This window comes from Chiloscyllium plagiosum, chromosome 1 (assembly GCF_004010195.1).
Source record: "Chiloscyllium plagiosum isolate BGI_BamShark_2017 chromosome 1, ASM401019v2, whole genome shotgun sequence".
NCBI lineage: Eukaryota > Metazoa > Chordata > Chondrichthyes > Orectolobiformes > Hemiscylliidae > Chiloscyllium > Chiloscyllium plagiosum.
In genome coordinates this window covers 7,342,306-7,363,644 of record NC_057710.1, presented here as the reverse complement: position 1 = coordinate 7,363,644, position 21,339 = coordinate 7,342,306, and the positions used below count along the sequence as shown (strand labels likewise).

The 21,339-nt window shown below is 45.9% G+C and overlaps 1 protein-coding gene across 6 annotated transcripts in view; it reads right to left on the bottom strand.

Annotated features, from left to right (window-relative positions):
- si:dkey-183c6.8 (protein O-GlcNAcase) overlaps positions 1-21,339 on the bottom strand; it is an 82,392-nt gene that overhangs the window by 27,701 nt on the left and 33,352 nt on the right. For all 6 annotated transcript variants that reach the window (XM_043692605.1, XM_043692331.1, XM_043692151.1 and 3 more), the window contains 4 exons: positions 20,890-20,991; positions 19,636-20,234; positions 4,399-4,573; positions 2,413-2,469 (listed from right to left, as the gene is read on the bottom strand). In XM_043692605.1, the coding sequence (XP_043548540.1) occupies positions 2,413-2,469; positions 4,399-4,573; positions 19,636-20,234; positions 20,890-20,991 (933 nt within the window). The remainder of the gene's footprint in view (positions 1-2,412; positions 2,470-4,398; positions 4,574-19,635; positions 20,235-20,889; positions 20,992-21,339) is intronic.

Here is a 21,339-nt window from a genome sequence, read left to right as displayed (position 1 = left end):
TCACCATTTTATTGTCTCCGTGCTTCCTCCAAGTGTTATTCAACATGGAGGAGCACTGATTCATAAGCCATGGGAGCACGGTACGTGGTAATCAGCAGGAGCCATGAGACTTCCTGGTGTCCATGAGTACTCCCAGGGCAAATGGTTCCTGTGTGTACACTACTGTGCCATCACCTCTGCCTGGTCTGTCCTGCTGGTGGGACAGGACATATCCAGAGATTTCAGGAGAAAGTGAAGACTGCAGATGCTGGAGATCAGAGCCGAGAGTGTGGTGCTGGAAAAAAACAGTAGGTCAGGCTGATGAAAGGCTTCGGCTCGAAACGTCGATTCTCCTGCTCCTTGGATGCTGCCTGACCTGTTGTGCTTTTCCATCATCACACTGTCTATCTAGGGATGGTGATGGTGGTGTCTGGCCATTATCTGTAAGGGGTTACTCTGTGAGTATGACTATGTCAGGCTGTTCCTTGACGAGTCTGTGAGACAGCTCGCCACGTTTTGGCACAAAAAAAAACAGATGGGGGGGTAGATATAGGACTGATGTTAGGGGTAGGTTCTTCACTCAGCGAGTCGTTAGTTCATGGAATGCCCTGCCAGTAACAGTGGTGGACTCTCCCTCTTTATGGGCATTTAAGAGGGAATTGGATAGGTATATGGAGGATAGTGGGTTAGTGTAGTTTAGGTGGGCTTGGATCGGCGCAACATCGAGGGCCCAAGGGCCTGTACTGCGCTGTATTCTTCTATGTTCTATGACTCTGTAAGTGCAGTTTGCAGTCCCACAGCAGAATAAATGCGATGCAGAGTTGGAGTATTATGACACACAGTAAAGGAGGTCCTGAAACATTAATTCGCTCTTAAAGACAAGGTAAGGAGACATCACAAGGCAGGAATGACAAGGAAAGAAGCCAGAAGTCTACTGGAGATGTAAATGAAAATAGACGATGCATCTTAGTGGAATCCTGCTCTTCTGAATCTCATTGGCTGCCATGATTCCCCAATAACCAGGGAAATGTGGGGAAAGCACACAAGAATATAGTTGCTGCAATGAGCTGCTTCCATATCACTCCATCTTTTACCTCACCAAACACTGAACCCCAGACATAACCAATACTTTTTTAAAAAAATTCATTCACGAAATGAGGACATCTCTGGCCAGACCAGCCCATCCCTAATTGCCCAGAGGGCCGCTTAGAATAAATCATATTGCTGTGGGTCTGGAGTCATGTGTAGGCCAGACCAGGTAACGGGTGGCAGAATTCCTTTACTAAAGGGCATTAGTGAACCAGATGGATTTTCCTGACAATGATTCATGGTCATCGTTATACTCGGATTCCCAGTTTTTTTGGTGGGATTCAAATTTCACCCTCTGCCATGGCGGGATTTGAACCTGGGTCCCCAGAACATAACCTGGCTATCTGGACTAACAATCCAGAGATAATACCACTGTGCTATCACCTCCCCGATGTTAAATTGCCTATACTGTGATTATTGCTCTTGCTAAGTGATATTAATCTTTTAATCCCGATCAATATAAGAGGTTTGCATCAGAAGTCATTTTACAGCCAAATTAAGTATGTTGGAGGTACATGGCCTGTTAAGAGTCATAGAGATGTACAGCATGGAAACAGACCCTTCAGTCCAACCCGTCCATGCCGACCAGATATCCCAACCCAAACTAGTCCCACCTGCCAGCACCCGGCCCATATCCCGCCAAACCCTTCCTATTCATATACCCATCCAGATGCCTCTTAAATGTTGCAATTGTACCAGCCTCCACCACATCCTCTGGCAGCTCATTCTATACACGTACCACCCTCTGTGCGAAAAAGCTGCCCCTTAGGTCTCTTTTATATCTTTCCCCTTTCACCCTAAACCTATGCCCTCTAGTTCCGGACTCCCCGACCCCAGGGAAAAGACTTTGCCTATTTATCCTATCCATGCATAATTTTGTAAACCTCTATAAGGTCACCCCTCAGCCTCCGACACTCCAGGGAAAACAGCCCCAGCCTGTTCAGCCTCTCCCTATAGCTCAAATCCTCCAACCCTGGCAATATTCTTGTAAACCTTATCTGAACCCTTTCAAGTTTCACAACATCTTTCCAATAGGAAGGAGACCAGAATTGATTAACTTCTCTGCTTCTGTGATGTTGCTGAAGGGGGGAGCACAGTCGCAGTGTGTACACAGCAAGCTCTCAAAGAATCATACCCGATAGATTTGGGATATGCAACAAATGCTGGCCAAGCTAGTGATGCTCAAATCCCATGGTCAAATAAAGAAACCAAAAACAAACTCTCCTGTAGCACAACTTGAGGTGTCTTACTGTGCTAATGTTTCATAAAGAGCAAATTATTGCTATTGAGTCCACATCTCTGCAACCGCAACGAGAGTTATGATGTTATTAAAACTCCACTCACACTGGAAACAGTTCATCCAGGAGTTGAATGAGTAGGTGTCCCTCTCGATTCTGCCATCTAGGGAACAATAATTCATTATTAACAAGAGATCGTTACAGGCGTGTAGAGTTATCACCATGTTAATTCCCATAACAGCCACTACCCTGCTCTCCACTGCTAGTAAGATGTTCCATTGCGTTTTTTTTAAAGCATTCAGATGTAAAGGATTGTGGACAGTGCTTCATTTGAAAATTAATGAGACACCTGGAAATTTCTTTCTAGATAGGGGATCAATGAAAGGGCAATGGGGCATATTTTGTTAAAAAATACTTATTGGAAATCAAGCTAAGTAACATTGCAGCTAAGTGGACAGCCGCTGGATTTACATCAAGTCCACATCTTCACTTAATTGCTGGATTTATTGAAAGTCACATGTCTGGGTCTATGGCGGTCAAGAGCTGTGGTTATTGTGATATATTTAGGAATTCAGTTGGAGTATAGTCTGCTGAGGCAGTCACCACGAAACCTTCTGTGACACCCTTATTGAGGGTCCACTGCAGCCCAGCTGGGCTCCGGAAAAGCCACAAACAGGTTTTCCTCACAATTCCTGAATGAATTGCATCTGCAAATGCCCCAGTAACAACGGTCTTCTGTTTTGAGACGGTCAATTATATGTGCCAGGATGCCAACTGATTGCCATCTTGAATATTTCAAGTATTCTCATTTTGTCTGCCAGGCGAACTGGTGGAGGCTGGCATAATTACAACATTTGAAAGACATCTGGATAAGTACATGTATAGGAAGGGTTTAGAGGGATTGGGGCCAAATGTTGGCAAATGGACTAGATTACTTTAGAACAGCTGGTACGAATGGATGAGTTGTATAGCTCTATGATCCTATAGTCGACTGTTCAAAAACTAAGAATTATTGGCCAAAGTTGTTTTCTCCCCAAAGTTAATCTCTGCAGAGAAAGTATTTTCTTTTCCCATAAGTTTGTATGCCTGAGTACCTGTTTGTTTGTGCGTGAATGTGTGCGTGCTCATCTGTGTGTGCATTTGCATCTGTGTGCATCCATCTGTGTTTGTGTGTCAGTGTGTCTGTCCGTGTGCGCGTCTGTCCGTGCGCGCTTCTGCCTGTCTGCACGTCTGCCTGTGTCCTCGCGTCTGTATGCATTTGTGTGTCTATGTGTGCATGTCTGTGACCGTGTGCCTGTGTGTGTGTGTGTGTGTGTGTGTGTGTGTCCACGTATCTGTGCGCGTGTCTGTGTCCACATCTGTCTATGTGCGCATGTCTGTGACCGTGTGTCTGTCTGTGTGTGTGTCTATGTCCACATTTGTCTACGTGCGCGTGTCTGTGTCTATGTGCACGTGTCTGTGTTTGCGCCTAACTGCGTGCATCTGTCTGCGCGTGTATGTCTGTCTGTTGGCACGTGTCTATGTGTGCAACTGTGCATGTGTCTGTCTGTGCATGTGTCTGTCTGTGCGTCTGTCTGTGCATGTGTATCTGTCTGTGTGCACGTGTCTATGTGCGCATCTGTCTGTCTGCATGTGTCTGTGTGTGCACGTGTCTGTGTGTGCATCTGTCTGTGTACACATCTATCTGTGTGCGTGTGTTTATGTGTGCATCTGTGTGTGAGTGTGCACACATGTCTGCGTCTGTCGGTGTGTGTTGAAGTATATTTAGAAGGGTTATTGCTTATAGACAAAGTGAAATAGATTTTTGATAGACTGAACAGGGAAACCTGAGACCACAAACAGAACAGCTATGATCTTATTGAATGACTGTTGTTGAAGCCCTTTGCTTATATTATTAACTATTCCTTTGGACAGTAAATATTGTGAAAGATGAACTGGTTACACTGTTTGCTACTACCCCTGCCTGATACTGAAAGTGACTCCCTAGGGCTCACATGCAAACCCAAAGCCAATGTTACCACACAGTCCCCCTGGAGCACTGCCCCCTTCCTGGGTCTTGAGCACAAACAATGCAATGGAGTCTCTCACTCACCCAGCCACATCACAAAGGCCTTGGCAACCACAAGTGTGTTCCTGATGTCCCAGAGGTAGGGGTAAAGGTCGTAGACTATTGCCCTGTTGGAGCTGCTCATGAATTGTCGAAAGAGTTGGTCGATCCTATCACACGCCAGCTGGAAAGCAGATGCCCGGGCTCTCCACTCCTCCCCCTGTGACAACGAGACAGGTGGAGAACAGGTCACAGGGCTGTTATTCAGCACAGCTAGCTCCACTCTGTTAGCCTGCACCATCTCAAATTCTCGCACCCCAAATCCTTTCTCGTTTTACCCCTCCCTCCAGCACTTCCTTCTTACTCATTGTTCAACTTCATTCCAACCACCTCCTTCTTTTAATCAAAACCTCATCGATGTCACTCCCTCTTTCCATCCGATTCATGTCCATCGGTCTCACCCTAGCTTGCCCTTAATCAACAAGGATTCTGGGGAATCCAAATTGGAGGACGGGAAAAATTTCTGGCTGTAACAGCTGCTCCTTTTTTTGAGGTATTTTAGGTGTTGGAGGTGATTTCCTTGAATTCCAGGAGCAGCAATTACTGTTTTATATGCTGTTGCATTGTTTTGGAACTTTGGGGAAAACAAAAGTCAAAACAACAGCAGTTTTAAAAGGGAGAAGAACAGACAAAGGAAGCACATCATGAGGACAGTGCAGGAGAGAGAGAGAGAGAGAGAGAGAACCTGCACAGTTACTGCCTTTGATGTTTGAATTCATGAATCACTGGACATCGGAGTGCGTCTGGGAAAATTAACAAACAGTGAAATTCACAACTAATCTTGGAGGAACTGTTTGGGCGAAATTCACAGCACAGAATCAGATAAGTTAATTGTTTTAAGTGGCCTACAGAAAGTCTGCAGAAATGAGTAGAGTAGGTTCTTTCTTGATTAAGTGTATGGAATGAGCTGCCAGAGGAAGTGGTGGAGGCTGGTACAAAGACATCTGGATGGGTATATGAATAGGAAGGGTTTGGAGGGATATGGGCCAAGTGCTGGCAGGTGGGACTAGATTGTGTTGGGATATTTGGTCGGCATGGATAGGTTGGACCGAAGGGCCTGCTTCCATGCTGTACATCTCTATGACTCTAAGCTTTGATCTCATTCCCCTGTGCGTTACAGTTCAGGTGACAACATGCACATGTTCTAATTTGGAGCTATGGAGAGTGGTGGCAGAAGTTCAATTTAATAATTAACTGGACATGTCTCCCGCTCTTACTGCCAGGGCATGTGTTGCAAGGGATTGATTCTTTACAATTGCACTATCCACGGCTATCACACCCTGCAATGAGATTTGAACTTAGGGTTTCTGGTTGAGAGGCAGGACCGCTGCCCTCTGTGTCACAAGATCTCCACACACCCATGACGCCCTTTTAATAAAAAGCCCGTTCCTCCAACCCTCTCCTTAGTCACCCATCAATCCAGTTAGCTCTTGAATCAGTCCCTGTCTCACACAGAGCTAAACAACACCAAGGGGAAACAGTGGCCTTGTGGCATTATTGCTGGACTGTTAATCCAGAGACCCAAGTAATGTTCTGGAGACCCAGGTTCAAATCCTGCCATGGTGATGATGGAATTTAAATTCAATTAACTTAAGGGCCTGAAGATCAGCAGTAACTCATTGAGGGAAAACCTATCTGGTTCACTAATGTCCTTTAGGGAACGAAATCTGTCATCCTTACTGGGTCAGGCCTACATGTGACTCCAGACCCACAGCAACGTGGTTGACTCTTGACATTGAGAATGGGCAATAAGTTTTGGCCTAGCCAGTGACGTGCTCACTATTAATTAAATAAAATAAAAAGTTATTTTTCCTTTCCTATCGGGGTGGTGTGAGGGTAGTGGCGAATTTTGTGTCTAAGATCTGAAGCTTTTCCTAAGTACAGCTCTCAGATTAACAGATACAATAGGGAGGGTTGTAGAAGGTAACGCTGTTGATGTGGTGTACATGGACTTCCAGAAGGCATCTGATAATGAGCTGCATACCAGACGTGTGAGCACAATTAGGTCTCATGGAATAAAAGGGATAATAGCAACATGGATACAGAGTTGTCGAGTGACAACAGAGTCATGGTTAATGGAAGCTTTTCGAGCAGGACATCAGTTTGTGGAGGAGTTCTGTGAGGTCAGTGTTAGGGCCCTTGCTTTTCCTGATATGCATCCATGATCTGCACCTTGGGGTGAAGGACAAACTTTCAAAATGTCCAGTTGACACAAAACCTGGAAGCACTGCAAATCATGAGGAAGACAGTGTCAAACTTCAAAAGGACTCAGCTGTCAGATGGTAGCTGGGATTCAATGTATAGATCTGATAGAAGAAAAAAAAGGAGGGGTGTAGACATTTTCTGAATAGGGAAAGGCTTTGGAAATCTGAAGCACAAAGGGACTTGGGAGTCCTTGTTCAGGATTCTCTTAAGGTTAACATGCAGGTTCAGTTGGCAGTTAGTAAGGTAAATGCAAGGTTAGCATTTATTTCAGGAGGGTGAGAAAACAAGAGCAGAAATGTACTGCTGAAGCTGTATAAAGCTCTGGTCAGACCCCATTTGGAATATTGTGAGCAGTTTTGGACCTGTATCTAAGGAAGGATGTACTGGTGTTGGAGGGGGTCCAGAGGAGGTTTACAACAAAGATCCTGGAGAGGAAGGGCTTGTCATATGAGGAACGGTTGAGGACTCTGTGTCTGTACTTGATGGAGTTTAGAAGGATTGGGGTGGGGGAGATCTGATTGAAACTTCCAGAATACTGAGAGGCCTGGATAGAGTGGACTTGGAGAAGATGTTACCACTGATAGGAGACTCTAGGACCTGAGGGCACAGCCACTGAGCGAAGGAATAACACTTTATAACGGAGCTAATGAGGCATGTCTTCAGCCAGAGAATGGTGAATCTGTGAAACTCGTTGCCACAGAAGTCATTAAGTGTATTTAAGACAAAGCTAGAGAGGTTCTTGGATCAGGGTTACAGGAGAAGGCAGGAGAATGGGGTGTTGAAATAAATCAGCCATGATCGAATAGTGGAGCAGAACTGATGGGCCAAATGGACTAATTCTGCTCTGATATTGTATGTTCTACGGTTTAGCTGAAAGATGGGACACTGGTAGGAAGGACATTGAGAGACAATATAAAATAAAGGGCACATTTCTGGGGGTGTGATGCAGAAGACAAGAAGTCCTTGTTCTTTCTCAAACTTTTCCCCACCCTCTCTCCCGTGACATGATTATTTTAAAAATCCACAAGGAAATTAAGTCTCACTCCTCACTGGGTCAAGTGTAATTGGCGCCGAGAGTGTGATGCTGGATAGGCACAGCAGGTCAGGCAGCATCTGAGGAGGTGGAGATCGATGTTTCGGGCAAAAGCCCTTCATCAGGAATAAGACTGTGAGCAGAGGGGGAGGAGAGATAAATGGGAAGGAGACTGAGGGGGGTGGGGGGAAGGTAGCTGAGAGTGCAATAGGTGGATGGAGGTAAAGGTGATAGGTCGGAGGGAAAGGTTGACCGGATAGATGGGAAGGAAGATGGATAGGTAGGACAGGTCACAAGAGTGCTGCTGAGCTGGAAGGTTGGAACTGGGGTAAGGTAGGGCGGTGGGGAAATGAGGAAACTGGTGAAGTCAACATTGATACCATGAGGTTGGAGGGTCCCAGGTGGAAGATGAGGTGTTCTTCCTCCAGGCGTCGGGTGGTGAGGGAGTGGCGATGGAGGATGGCCTTGGCGGAGTTGAGTGGGGGTGCGGTGGGTTGAAGTGTTCGGCCACAGGTTGGTGGGGTTGGTTGGTGCGGGTGTCCCAGAGATGTTCTCAGAAGTGATCTGCAAAGTAGGCGTCCTGTCTCCCCAATGTAGAGAAGACCGCATCAGGAGCAACGGATACAATAAATGACATGTGTGGAAATGCAGATGAAACTTTGATGTGAAACTTTGCAGATGTGGAAGGGCTCTTTTGGTGCCTTGAACAGAGGTGAGGGAAGAGGTGCGGGCACAGGCTTTGCAATTCCTGCAGTGGCAGGGGAAGGTGCCGGTGAGTTGGTGGGGAGTGTGGACCTGATGAGGGAATCATGGAGCGAATGGTCTTTACGGAAAGCGGGTGGGGTAGAGAAAGAACTATATCTCTGGTGGTGGGATCCATTTCTAGGTGGCGAAATGGCGTCGGATGATGCGATGTATGTGGAGGTTGTGAGGTGAAAGGTGAGGACCGGGGGGAGGTTCTGTCCTTGTAGCAGTTGGAGGGGTAAGGTTCGAGGGTGGAGGTGCAAGAAGTGGATGAGATGCGCTGAAGGGCTTCAACGACCACGTGTGAGGGGAAATTGTGGTCTTTAAAGGAGGCCTTTTGGGGGTATCTCACCACTCCCTCGGCTCACAGCCTCATTCCTGATTAAGGGCATTTTACCCGAAATGTCAATTCTCCTGCTCCTCTGATACTGCCTGACCAGCTGTGCTTTTCCAGCACCACACTCTCGACTCTGATCTCCAGCATCTGCAGTCCTCATTTTGTCCCAGTGATGGGAATGTGGAACTGAGTGCCTGTAATGGTGGGAGAGGCAGATATCCTCATCACATTGTTCACATATTGAGATGTGCACTTGCAATGCCAAGGCTATGTGCCTAGTGCTGGAAAATGGGGTTAGAATAAGTTAGGTGTGGTTGTTTTTGACCAGCAGAGGTGTGATGGAGTGAAGAGCCTTTTTCTGTGCTTTTGACCTCTATGACTATTTCAGGATAGATGCTGAACATTTGTTTCTCTTTGTGAGAGAGTTGTGGGTGTGACAGGACAAAGGGTCTTTTTCTTCCGTGCTATGACCTCCAGTGACCAAATCTCTCCAGCCCATTGCTCATCTCCCTGCTCTGATAACCCTGACCTCCCAATCCTGACCTTAGCATTTTCCATTCCCCTCACCACCTCGACCCTCACCTAGGTAACCTGAGAGTACCTAGAGCTGCTCGCAATGCATCCCCCACTCAAGTTACTCTGCTCCCTGAACTCCCTTCCTCCCCACACCTCCCACCCTCAATTTCTCCATGTTGTCATTCACCTCAGAAAGGACATACTGGCACTGGAGCGTATCCAGCAGAGATTCACACGGATGATCCCTGGAATGGTAGGCCTAACATATGATGAATGGCTAAGGATCCTGAGATTGTATTCATTAGAGTTTAGAAGGTTATGGGGAGATCTAATAGAAACTTACTAGATAATGCATGGCTTAGAAAGGGTGGACACCGGGAATTTTTTTCCGTCAGGCGGGGAGACTAGGACCCTTGGGCACAGCCTTAAAATTAGAGAGGGTCAATTTAGAACGGAAATGAGGAGACATTTCTTCAGCCAGAGTGTGGCTGGCCGGTAGTATTCATTGCCACAGAGCGCAGTGGAGGCTGGGACTTTAAATGTCTTCAAGGCAGAGATTGATAAATTCTTAATCTCGCAAGAAATTAAGGGATACAGGGAGAGTGCGGCATTGGAATGCCCATCAGCCATGATTGAATGGCGGAGTGGACTCGATGGGGCGAATAGAGAGTGTGTTGTTGGAAAAGCACAGTAGGTCAGGCAGCATCCGAGCAGCAAGTTCCTGATGAAGGGCCCCAGCCCGAAACGTCGATTTTCCTGCTCCTTGGATGCTGCCTAACCTGCTGTTCTTTTCTAGCAACACACTCTCAACTCTGATCTCCAGCATCTGCAGACCTCACTTTCTCCTCGACGGGCTGAATGGCCTTACTTCCACTCCTATGTCTTATGGACTGGGCCACGGAGTTGTCAATGGAACCTAAAGGCCGGGTCTCCACCCAGCTCTTAATCAAGAAGATAGGCAAGAGGCTGGAAAAACGCAGCAGGCCAGGCAGCATCAGGAGGTGGAGAAGCCAACATTTCAGGTGTAACCCTTGTTCAGCAAAACGTCAACATCTCCACCTCCTGATACTGCCTGGCTTGCTGCGTTCTTCCAGCCTCTTGCCTGTCTAATTTGGAGTCCAGCATCTGCAGAGCTTTTGCCCATAAACAATGGGAGTTACGGCATTTCATCAGTAAACTATTCATCCAGAGACCCAGGTAAGGCTGTGTACACAAATCATATCATGGCAGAATTTGAATCCAACAAATACTGAGAATTGCAAGCCTAATGATGATCATGAAACCATTGTCAGGAAAATCCCATCTGGTTCACTAATGTCAGTTATGGAAGGAAACTGCCATCCTTACCTGGTCTGGCCTACATGTGACTCCAGACCCACAGCAACCTGGTTTGACTCTTCACTGAACCCAGGGGTTGATGAAATTAACTGAACCTAATGAGGGATAGACAATAAATGATGACCTAGCCAGCGACACCCACGACCTGTCAATGAATTTTTTTTTTAATCTGGGCACAATGATTTGGGTTGGATAGCAAAGCCTTGGAGAAGATACAGAGGAGAATTAAGTTGTGAAGCAGGAGGGATTTTAGTTCTGTGGAGAGACAGAAAAGACTAGGCAAGGGACAGAAACGGGAGCTTAATTAAAGATGTTCAAAATCATGAAGGGCTTTGATATGGTCAAGATGGAGAAATCGTTTCCTGCAGCAAAAGAGTCAGAGGAAGTGGGGATAACTGGAGAGTTCAAAAGGACAGTGAAGGTATCTGGGCCCAATGTTCACCTTATCACAAGGTCATAAAGCCATAAGACATAGGAGCAGAAATTAGGCCATTCAGCCCATCGAGTCTGCTCCACCATTCAGTCATGGCTGCCGCTTTCTCCCCATAATCTTGATCCCCTTGATACTCAAGGACCTATCGATCTCAGTCTTAAATATACCCAATGACCTGCCCTCTACAATGTTCTGTGGCAGTGAATTCCATAGATACCCCACTTTCTGGCTGAAGAAGTTTCTCCTTATCTCCATTCTAAAAGATCTTCCTTTTCCTCTAATGCTATACCCTCGGGTCCTGGTCTCTCCTACCAATGGAAACATCTTCCCAACATCTAATCTATCCAGGCCATTCAGTATTCTGTCAGTTTCAATTAGATCCCCCCTCATCCTGCTAAACTCCATCTGGTGTAAACCCAGAGTCCTCACATGTTCCTTGTGTGTTAAGCTATTCATTCCTGGGACCATTCTCGTGAATCTCCTCTGAACACACTCCAGGGTTAGTACATCCGTCCTGAGATATGGGGCCCAAAATTGCGCACAATACTCCAAATGTGGTCTGACCACACCCTTATAGAGCCTCAGAAGTACATCCCTGTTTTTATATTCAAGTCCTGTCAAAATAAATACCATGATTGCATGTGCTTCCCTAACTACTTACTCAACCTGCAAGTTTACCTTGAGAATATCCTGGACTTGAACTCCCAAGTCCCTTTGCACTTCAGACTTCTGAATTTTCTCCCCATTTAGAAACTAGCCCATGCCTCTATTCTTCCTACCAAAGCGCATGACCTCACACTTTCCCACATTGTACTCCATCGGCTCTCGCTTTCTCATCCTGTCTTTATTCGGTTATCCTTGTTTCATTTTCTTTTCACCTTCCCTTACCATCTTGTCTTTTGCTTACCCTTTCCTTCACAAGATTTTATCACGGAATCATAAAATCGGAGAATACAAAACAGGATCTTTAGTCTGTCGGGTCTGCAAAAAAAATACTCAAAATCTACACTAGTCCCATCTCCCCACAGTGGGCTCGTATTGTGGAAATTTTATGAGGCTTATCCAAGTACTTTTTAAAGGTTGTGTGTTTTCCCGCCTCAACCACCCCTCCTAGGCAGTGCCTTCCAGACCCCACCCAAAATCCTCTGAGTGAAAATGTTTACCCTCAGGGTCCCCTCTAAACCTCCTGCCTTTCAACTTAAAATGATGCCCCCTTGGTATTGATCTTTCAACCCAGAGGAACAGCTGCTGTCTCTTTGCCCTGTCCAGGCACCTCATAATCCTTTAGTTTGGAGATGCCAGAGTTGTACTCATTTTGCTCAAGATCTGCATGAATTCATGTAAGATTCTGCAAATCTGTATTTTAGACTAGATTCAGTCTGACCGTTGTGGCACAGAGAGCCTCACAGGGAGTTAACACCTTCAGTACCTTATCTGGGCCGACATGACACCAATTGTTAAAGTTCACCTGAGAACGTAACTTTACCAAGAGTTCTGTGATTTTCATATGAAAGAACTGAAACCAACATGGTCATTCTAAAAGATTTGGAGATGCCGGTGTTGGACTGGGGTGTACAAAGTTATAAATCACACAGCACCAGGTTATAGTCCAACAGGTTTAATTGGAAGCACACTAGCTTTCGGAGCGACGCTCCTTCATCAACAACCACCTGGTGAAGGAGTGACGCTCCGAAAGCTAGTCTGCTTCCAATTAAACCTGTTGGACTATAACCTGGTGCTGTGTGATTTTTAACATTCTAAAAGATGAGACACTTAGTAAACAGTCCAGGTCTTTTTCAATATATAATTCCAGCTACATCACACTGTAAACTTTTGCTATAAATTCTGTGTCTTACGATCTTATACTCCACAACTACCTGATGAAGGAGCAGCGCTCTGAAAGCTAGTGCTTCCAATTAAACCTGTTGGACTATAAGCTGGTGTTGTGTGATTTTTAACTTCATAATCTTATACACCTCTATACGCACTCCCCTCTAAAGAAAACAACCCAAGCTTATCCAACCTCTGTTCCTGACTGAATTCCTCCATCGCAGGCAGTGTCCTGGTGAATCTCTTCTGCACTTCCACCCCAGTACAATTATATCCTTCCTGTTCTTTGCTGATATTTACAATCCTTCAAACCTGTTTTTAAACTCACTCTTTCAAATCTTTTTATCTTTTCCTTCTCTCTCTCTCTCTCTCTGTCTTGCTTTTTCTGTGTTTTCTTTCTCTTGGGTTTCTATGTTTTCCTTGTATTTCCCACTCTCTCCATTTCCCTATGAGTCCCAGTTGCTATCTCTTGTCCTTTTGGCATTGAGTCAAGGTAGATCGGATAGTGAAGAAGGCATTTAGTAAGCTTTCCTTTATTAGTCAGTACATTGAGCATAGAATTTAGGAGATCATGTTGCAGCCGTACAGGACATAGGTTCCACCACTTTTGGAATATTGTGTGTAATTCTGGTCTCCCTCCTATAGTAAGGATGTTGTAAAACTGAAAGGATCCAAAAAAGAGGCTGAACAGGCTGGGGCTGTTTTCCCTGGAGGGTCAGAGGCTGGGGGGGGTGACCTTATAGAGGTTTATAAAATCATGAGGGGCATGGATAGGACAAATAGACAAGGCCTTTCCCTTGACTGGGGGAGTCCAGAACTAGAGGCCATAGGTTTAGGGTGAGAGGGGAATGATATAAAAGGGACCTAAGGGGCAATGTTTTCACGCAGAGGGTGAATGGAATGAGCTGCCAGAGGAAGTGGTGGAGGCTGGTACAATTATAACATTTATAAGGCATCTGGATGGGTATATGAACAGGAAGGGTATAGAGGGATATGGGCCAAGTGGTGACAAATGGGACTAGATTGGGTTGGGATATCTGGTCAGCATGGACGAGTTGGACCGAAGGGTCTGTTTCGGTGCTATACAACTCTATGACTCCATATGGATTTTAGGGCTGAAGGGATCAAAAGGATTATGTGGAGAATATGGGAGCAGAGACTGTATTGGATGATCAGCCATTGAATGACCTAGCAGGCTCAAAGGGCCAACTGACCTATCCCTGCTCTATTTCAAAAATATTTCGACAGCCTCTGAACACTCTTTCCAATTATAATCATGTATTTGTCTAAGAACCTTTTGAAAGCTTCTATTTCCAAACCGTGCAACCCAAATCATAACAATTCAGTGTGTATTTTCTTTCCTCGTTTCCCATCTGTGTTTCTTGGCCTGTTATCATAAATTACTGACCTTCCTACTGGGGGAGATAGTCTTCCATCCTCCTGCTGAGGATGGGTCATTGATAATCAGGCAGTACGTTGCCTGACTTCCATGAAGGAAACTGGTGTTGACTGAGGCTGCGGACTGATCAGGTTGTCCCTGTGGAACCTTTGGCGTGACAAGTGGGGGGAGGAATTCCCTCCTCACCAGCACCACCCCCACCTCGCACCCGCCCACTTGGGATATTCCTGCTTTTTCCTCTTCCGAATCCCTGGATCGGTGCCCACTGACCAGTCTTACTCTCTTCCTGAAATCCTGTCTTTGAAGTTGCACAGGTTTGCGTGGACGCCTTGTTCCAACTCCAGCTTCCTGCTTGCTTTAGATCTGGGCCAGGTCAATGTCATTAATCAGCTCAGCTCCTGTACAGCTCAAATCAACCCAACCCAGCCGGGCTCAGTTCATTACAGTCCAGTCCAATCCAATCCACCTAGTCCCACTCAGTCAGCCCAGCTCAGCCCAGTCCAATTCATATTAATACAGTTCAGTCCAGTCCAGATTAGCCCAGTCCTCTAGTTCAGTCCAGTCCAGCCCAGCCAACTCCAATGTAAATTAATCCAGCTCAGTCCAGTCCAGTTCAATCCAGTCCTACCCAGTTTAGTCCAACTAAGGGCAGAGTAGACCTGGCGAAAGTGAGGACTTAGAGATGCTGGAAATCAGAGTCAAGATTAGAGCAGTGCTGGAAAAGCACAGCAGGTCAGGCAGCAACCGAGGAGCGGGAAAAAGAGTAGACCTGTCCAATCCAGCTCAGCTCAGCCCAGTTCCTGTCAGTCCAGTCCAGACTAGCCTAGTCCAGTCCAACCAAGTGCAGCTCAGTCTAGCCCAGCACATTCCAGTCCAGTCCAGTCCAGTCCAGTCCATTCCAGATGAGTCCAGTCCAGCTCAGTCTAGCCCATCCCAGTCAAGTCCAGCTTAGTTCAAACCACTCCATCTAGTCCAGTAAGTCCATTACAGCCCCAGCTCAGTCCAGTCCAGCCCAACCAAGTGCAACCCAGTCCAATCTGGTTTAATCAAGTCCAGCCCAAACTGGTCAGGTCAATCCAGTCCATCGCTGCCTAACCTAGGGCAGCTGAGCCAGCCTCAGCTCAGTCCAGTTCAGTTGAGCTATGCTCAGTCTAATCCAGCTCAGACCACTCCAATGCAGCCCATTCCAGTTCAGCTCAATCTCGGTCTGTCCAATCCAGCCCACCCATTTCACGGCACCCCAGACTAGCCCAGCCTAGATCTGCTCAGTCCAGGCCAGCCTGGTCCACCCTAACCTAGCCCTGGATATTGTCCAGATCTTGTTGTATTTGAACATGGACAGCTTCCGTGTCTGAATGGTGCAATCATCAACAAGCCCACCTCTGATCGTATGATGGGCAGAAGGTCGTTGATGAAGCAGCTGAAGATGGTTGAGTCTAGGACATTATTCTGAGGAAATCCTGTAGCTCCTGTCCTCGAGCTGAGATGACTGGCCTGCAACATCATCTTCCTATGTGCAAGGTCAGACTCCAATGGTCCTTGATGCCACACTCAGTCGAATGCAGCCTTGGTGTAAGGGCTGTCCCTCTCCCCTCCCCTCTGGAGTTCAGCTCTTTTGTCCATGTTTGACCCAAGGCTGTAATGAGGTCAGGAGCTGAGTGACCCTGGTGGAAGCCAAACTGGGCATCACTGAGCAGGTTATTGCTGAGCAGGTGTTGCTTGATAGCACTGTTGATGACACCTTCCATCACTTTACTGATGATCGACAGCAGATTGATGGGGCGTTCGCTGACTGAGTTGAATTGAGTCTATGTGTGTATATATATATATATATATATATATATATAAAGACAAATTGGTCTCAGGACTCATGATTTTTTTTTTCATGAGCTATGTCCTGAAGATTTAAAGGCTGGTTTCCAACCAGAAGAAGTTCAGACTGTATTGAGTTTAAGTTAAACTACAATTCTTGAAATTGTGTCAGGTTTATCAACAATGCCCACAATGGTTGTTCATAGTCAATTGCAGGGCAACAACTTCCTACATTCTAAATTCCATTAAGCTGTCAACCAGAAAATATAATTAACAGTAACATGTAAGTCCAAACAGCTCCAGTGAGCTGTTAAGCAGAAAATAAATAGGGCAAAGTGCCAGTAGATGTTTCATCAGTACCAACACTTGCAGCTCAGTACTTGCTTAATGTTGAAGGTATAGTGTAATTGTCAGAAGACTGTTGTCACTGGTCAAATTCTGACTTTTATGCATTTTTTAATGCAATGTGCAACATTGGCAAGCCACACACTGTTATAACTAGAAGATCTCTTAGTTACAGAAACCTGCAGATGGTACAAAACAGCACAGTGGTTTTCAAACCAATTGGCTCCTCTATCTGGAAGTACTGGCAAATCCCCATGGATTCTATCCATAGAATTTCAAAAGGTGTCTGCAACAAAGATAGACAATGTAACAAACGTAGCAAGTTTTGCTTAATATATTTTGACAATAGAAACAACTGTTTTCAATATGTGCTGACAGAAATATTGATTTAACATTATTCATTCATAGAATCCCTACAGTGTGGAAACAGGCCCTTTGGCCCAACAAGTCCACACTGACCCCTCCAAAGAGTAACCCACCCTCCCCAACCTATATTTACCCCTGACTAATCCACCTAACCAACACTATGGACAATTTAGCCTGGCCAATTCATCTGACCTGTACATCTTTGGATTGTGGGAGGAAACCAGGACACCCAGAGGAATTCCATGCAGACACGGGAAGGATGTGTAAACTCCACACAGCCCGAGGCTGGAATCGAACCTGGGTCCCTGGTGCTGTGAGGCAGCAGTGCTAACTACTGAGCCACCCCCCATATCCTTGGAATTGCCATCAACTCGACTTCATAATTAATTCAAATGACTTATTTGTTAGCACTCAGAAATCAGCGTTCTCACTCCCTTGGGGATGCAATGTGCAGAATCGCAGCACTTGAGCATCAAATTGGGTTAAACAACATAAGTGGTTGCAACTACGCAAGAACCATCATGGATGTCAAATCATTTATTCTGTTTAAAACTACACATTTACTGAAGTAATTACATGCATTTCTCAGCTCCTATATGTGCAATATGTAGATCTGCCCATTCACACAAATTGCTTGAGATGCATACAATATTTTACCATCCCTAAAGCCATTGACCCAGCCATTTGCATTATGAAATATTGGGTTAGAATTTACTGTCAAAAGAACAACATGACTGGCAGCATTTATCTGTATTTGTGCACAAAAAGCAACTTCTTAGGAGGTGATTCCACATGAAAACCCCAAAGTTACAGGTAGGATGTGCCAATCCACCATTAACTCTACAAACCAGACATTGCTATTGGATTTACCATAAAGTATATTAAATAATCTGCAATTCAAATAGTTGCATAGTGATTACAAACTAAACTAACTATAAGGTCTGGGTTGGTGAATTTCAGTCTCTGTAATAAGGCTTCTTTACTATAAATGACCTCTCTGGCACTGAAAATTGGTTTGTTCAGCTTTTAATTGTTAGAGCTTTTATAAACAAATTATTTTTTTTTCTGTTAATTATCATGCATGGAGTTAAAAAAGCAATTGCTAAGTCCTGGTTTTAGATATATATCTGTGTATTTAGTCACTGCTTTAAAAACATTAAACAGCTTCACAAAGATGGCTACTATAATCATGTGACTGATTTTAGTAGTAACTTTCTAGAAACTTCTCAAAGGTAATCAGTCAAGACAGTGATGCCTCTATTCTTCCTACCAAAGCGCATGACCTTACACTTTCCCACATTGTACTCCATTGGCTCTCCTTTGCCTGCTCTCCTAACTTGTCCAAATCCTTCTGCAGCCTCCCTGCCTCCTCAATACTACCTGTCCCTCTACCTATCTCTGTATCATTTGCAAACTTAGCCAGAATGCCCTCAGTTCCTTCATCCAGATCATTAATGTATAAAGTGAAAAGTTGTTGTCTCAACACTGAGCCTTGCGGAACACCACTTGTTACCCAGCTGCCATCCTGAGAGGGACCCTTTTATCCCCACTCTGCTTCCTGCCAGACAGCCAAGCTTCCATCCATGCCAGCATCTTGCCTCTGACACCATGGGCCCTTATCTTACTTAGTAGCCTCCTGTGTGGCACCTTGTCAAAGTCCAGGTAGATAACATCCATAGGCTCTCTTTGGTCTAACCTGACCGTTACTTCCTCAAAGAATTCTAGCAGATTTGTCAGGCACGACTTCCCCTTGATGAAACCATGCTGACCTAGTCCTGTTTACCATACACTTCCACCCCCTCTAGGCAAAAGTGAGGACTGTAGATGCTGGAAACCAGAGTTTAGATCAGAGTGGTGCTAGAAAAGCACAGCAGGTCAGGCAGCATCCGAGGAGCAAGAAAATCGACGTTTTGGGCAAAAGCCTTCATCAGGAAGCCCCACCCCCTCTGCCCACCTGCCGATCTGTCCGGTCGGGTACGTATCCTTGAATATTCAGCTCCCAATCCTGATCCATAGAACATAGAAAGTACAGCACAGAACAGGCCCTTTTTGGCTCACGATGTTGTGCCGAGGATTAGTCCTAACGTAAAATAAAATAACCTAACCTACGAGCCCCAATCCTGATCCATAGAACATAGAAAGTACAGCACAGAACAGGCCCTTTGGCTCACGATGTTGTGCCGAGGATTAGTCCTAACGTAAAATAAAATAACCTAACCTACGAGCCCCCTCAACTCACTGCTATCCATGTACATGTCCAGCAGTCACTTAAATATCCCTAATGACTCTGCTTCCACCACCACCGCTGGCAATACATTCCATGCATTCACAACTCTCGCGTAAAGAGAGTTGCAGTCATGTCTCCGTGATGCCAGCCACGTCATACTTGCCAATTTCGATCCGTGCCGCAAGCTCATTTACCTTCTACTGCGTGCATTCAGGTATAACACCTTCAAGTCCTGTATTAACTGTCCCTCTCCTTATTGTCATGCGGTTATCCAGTGTGCTTGAAGCTCGGTTGCAAACCCTTCCCATTCACTCTGTCCTATTTGTGTCTGTGCTGGGGATTTTAATAATCTCTCCTGAGTTCTGCACTCTTACCTCCTCCTTTAATTCAGTTTTCAATTTCTTCTATAACTAACCTCCCCCATTTAGTTTAAAACCCCATGTACAGCCCTAGTTATGTGATTCGCTAGGACTTTGGTCCCAGCACGGTTCAGACGAAGACCATCCCATCGGAACAGTTCCCATCTTTCCGAGTACTGGTGCCAATGTCCCATAAACCTTCTGTGTTCTAAGCTTCTCTCTGTGCACCTTAATGGTGCTCCCCACTCCAGCCCCAGCCTTCACGTTCACTCACTCACCTTCTTCAGCTCCATCTTGGCGTTTGCGCTAACAAAGTCACTGTTGGCCTTGAGCCAGTGGAACTCCCGGAGGAGGCCAGCTGTCTCCTCTCCATGTTCATAGGGCAGGTAAAAGAGGTCCACCATCAGCTGCAGATTGGCCAGGGTCAAGGTGCCCGCGAGGAGTGGTGCCCTTCCCTGGGGAGAAAGAGGGCCCTTGCCCTCAACCCTGTCCTGCTCTGACACCCCCTGAACCTCAGCGTGAGGAAGGGGCCCATCCGAAGATTTCTGATAGTCAATGTCACCAGTTCCCGTTGACTGATCTCTTAGTTTGTCAGTGCTATCGTTCAAAGAATCCCTTGGCCCAAAAGGTGAAGTCTTCTCACTTTTTACCACTGGTTGACCAACATCGATCTTCGGAGCCTTGTGGGTCTCCTCACCCAATGACTCTTTGGCTTTGTCCACCTCCAACTCTTTCGCTGAGCTGCTCTGGGGAAGTAAGTCACTCTCGCTTGTACTTGGCTTCTCAGTCTTCGGTTCAACGTCCCCATTCTGACTAACCACATCATGAGGTTTGCTCCTGACCTGTCCTTCTTTTGCCTCCTTAAGCAGCTGCCTACCTGTGGGAAAGACCGATTCAAGGAAGTTAGTCCCACCGTCCTTCCCATTGGAATCTGGGTTTGTGATCCCAAATTGAAAATCAACCATTTGATACCTTTCTCATGTTAGCTTTCCACATAATCTCTCTTTGCCTCGTCTTCCACACCCACTCTGGATTTCTGACGGTCAGCTTTGATTTGCCCTTCCATTATGAATCTTCCACATGCACACATTTTCTGGTTCACCGTCCTCTCTATCTCACTGTCTCATCATCCAGGCAGCTCTGCTTTTGCTTGCCCAACCCCAGGCTGGAGTGAACGAGCCTCCTCTTTAAAAGACCACCCATCGATCGATTACTGAATTTCCCGCGGAGTTTTATTCGCGGGACAAATCTGTTCTAACCCACTGACATTGGCCCTTTTCCAATTCATTATCTTTGCTCCTTGTCCTTCTGTTAAATTAAACCTTGTTGGACCTTTGTATGACCCTGTGAGTGTGCAAGCACAGACTGCCAAATTTCACTCCTGAAATGGCTGGACCTAATATTTGGAGCGTGTCCCTCGTTTAACCGAGAGACAGCTCCTCTCCACCCACCCTACCTGTTTCCCCACAATACCTCGTAAACTCTAAGCAAATCGGCCTGAAGCTTCCAAAAACACACACATACTCACTCACTTGGGCACAGAGGTCTGTTCACTTCCTTTACCCAGTCAGCCAGTGCCAAGTTCAGGGCTTCGTTGGGGCAGTACTGGCGTGACTCAGAGCCCTTCTCACCATCTGCAATGGGATTAACTGCAGTGAATTGCTTTGTTGGAATATCCCACCCTTTCCCAGCTGTAGCATGGAAACCTTCCATTCCCCAAATGCCTTGTCCCTCAAACATCCCATCCCTTACCTCCTCATCCCCCAAACTCCCCCGCGAAAATAAAACAAAAATCCAGGGAATGGGGAGTTGGAAATTTGCAATTGATCCCAATAATTCCCCTATAACTGAGCCCCCCATTTAGTTTAAAGCCCTGTGTAGAGCCCTAGTTATGCGATTCACTAGGACTCTGGTCCCAGCATGGTTCAGATGAAGACCATCCCATCTCACGGGAGTCCATCATGGTTGACGATTGGAGAATT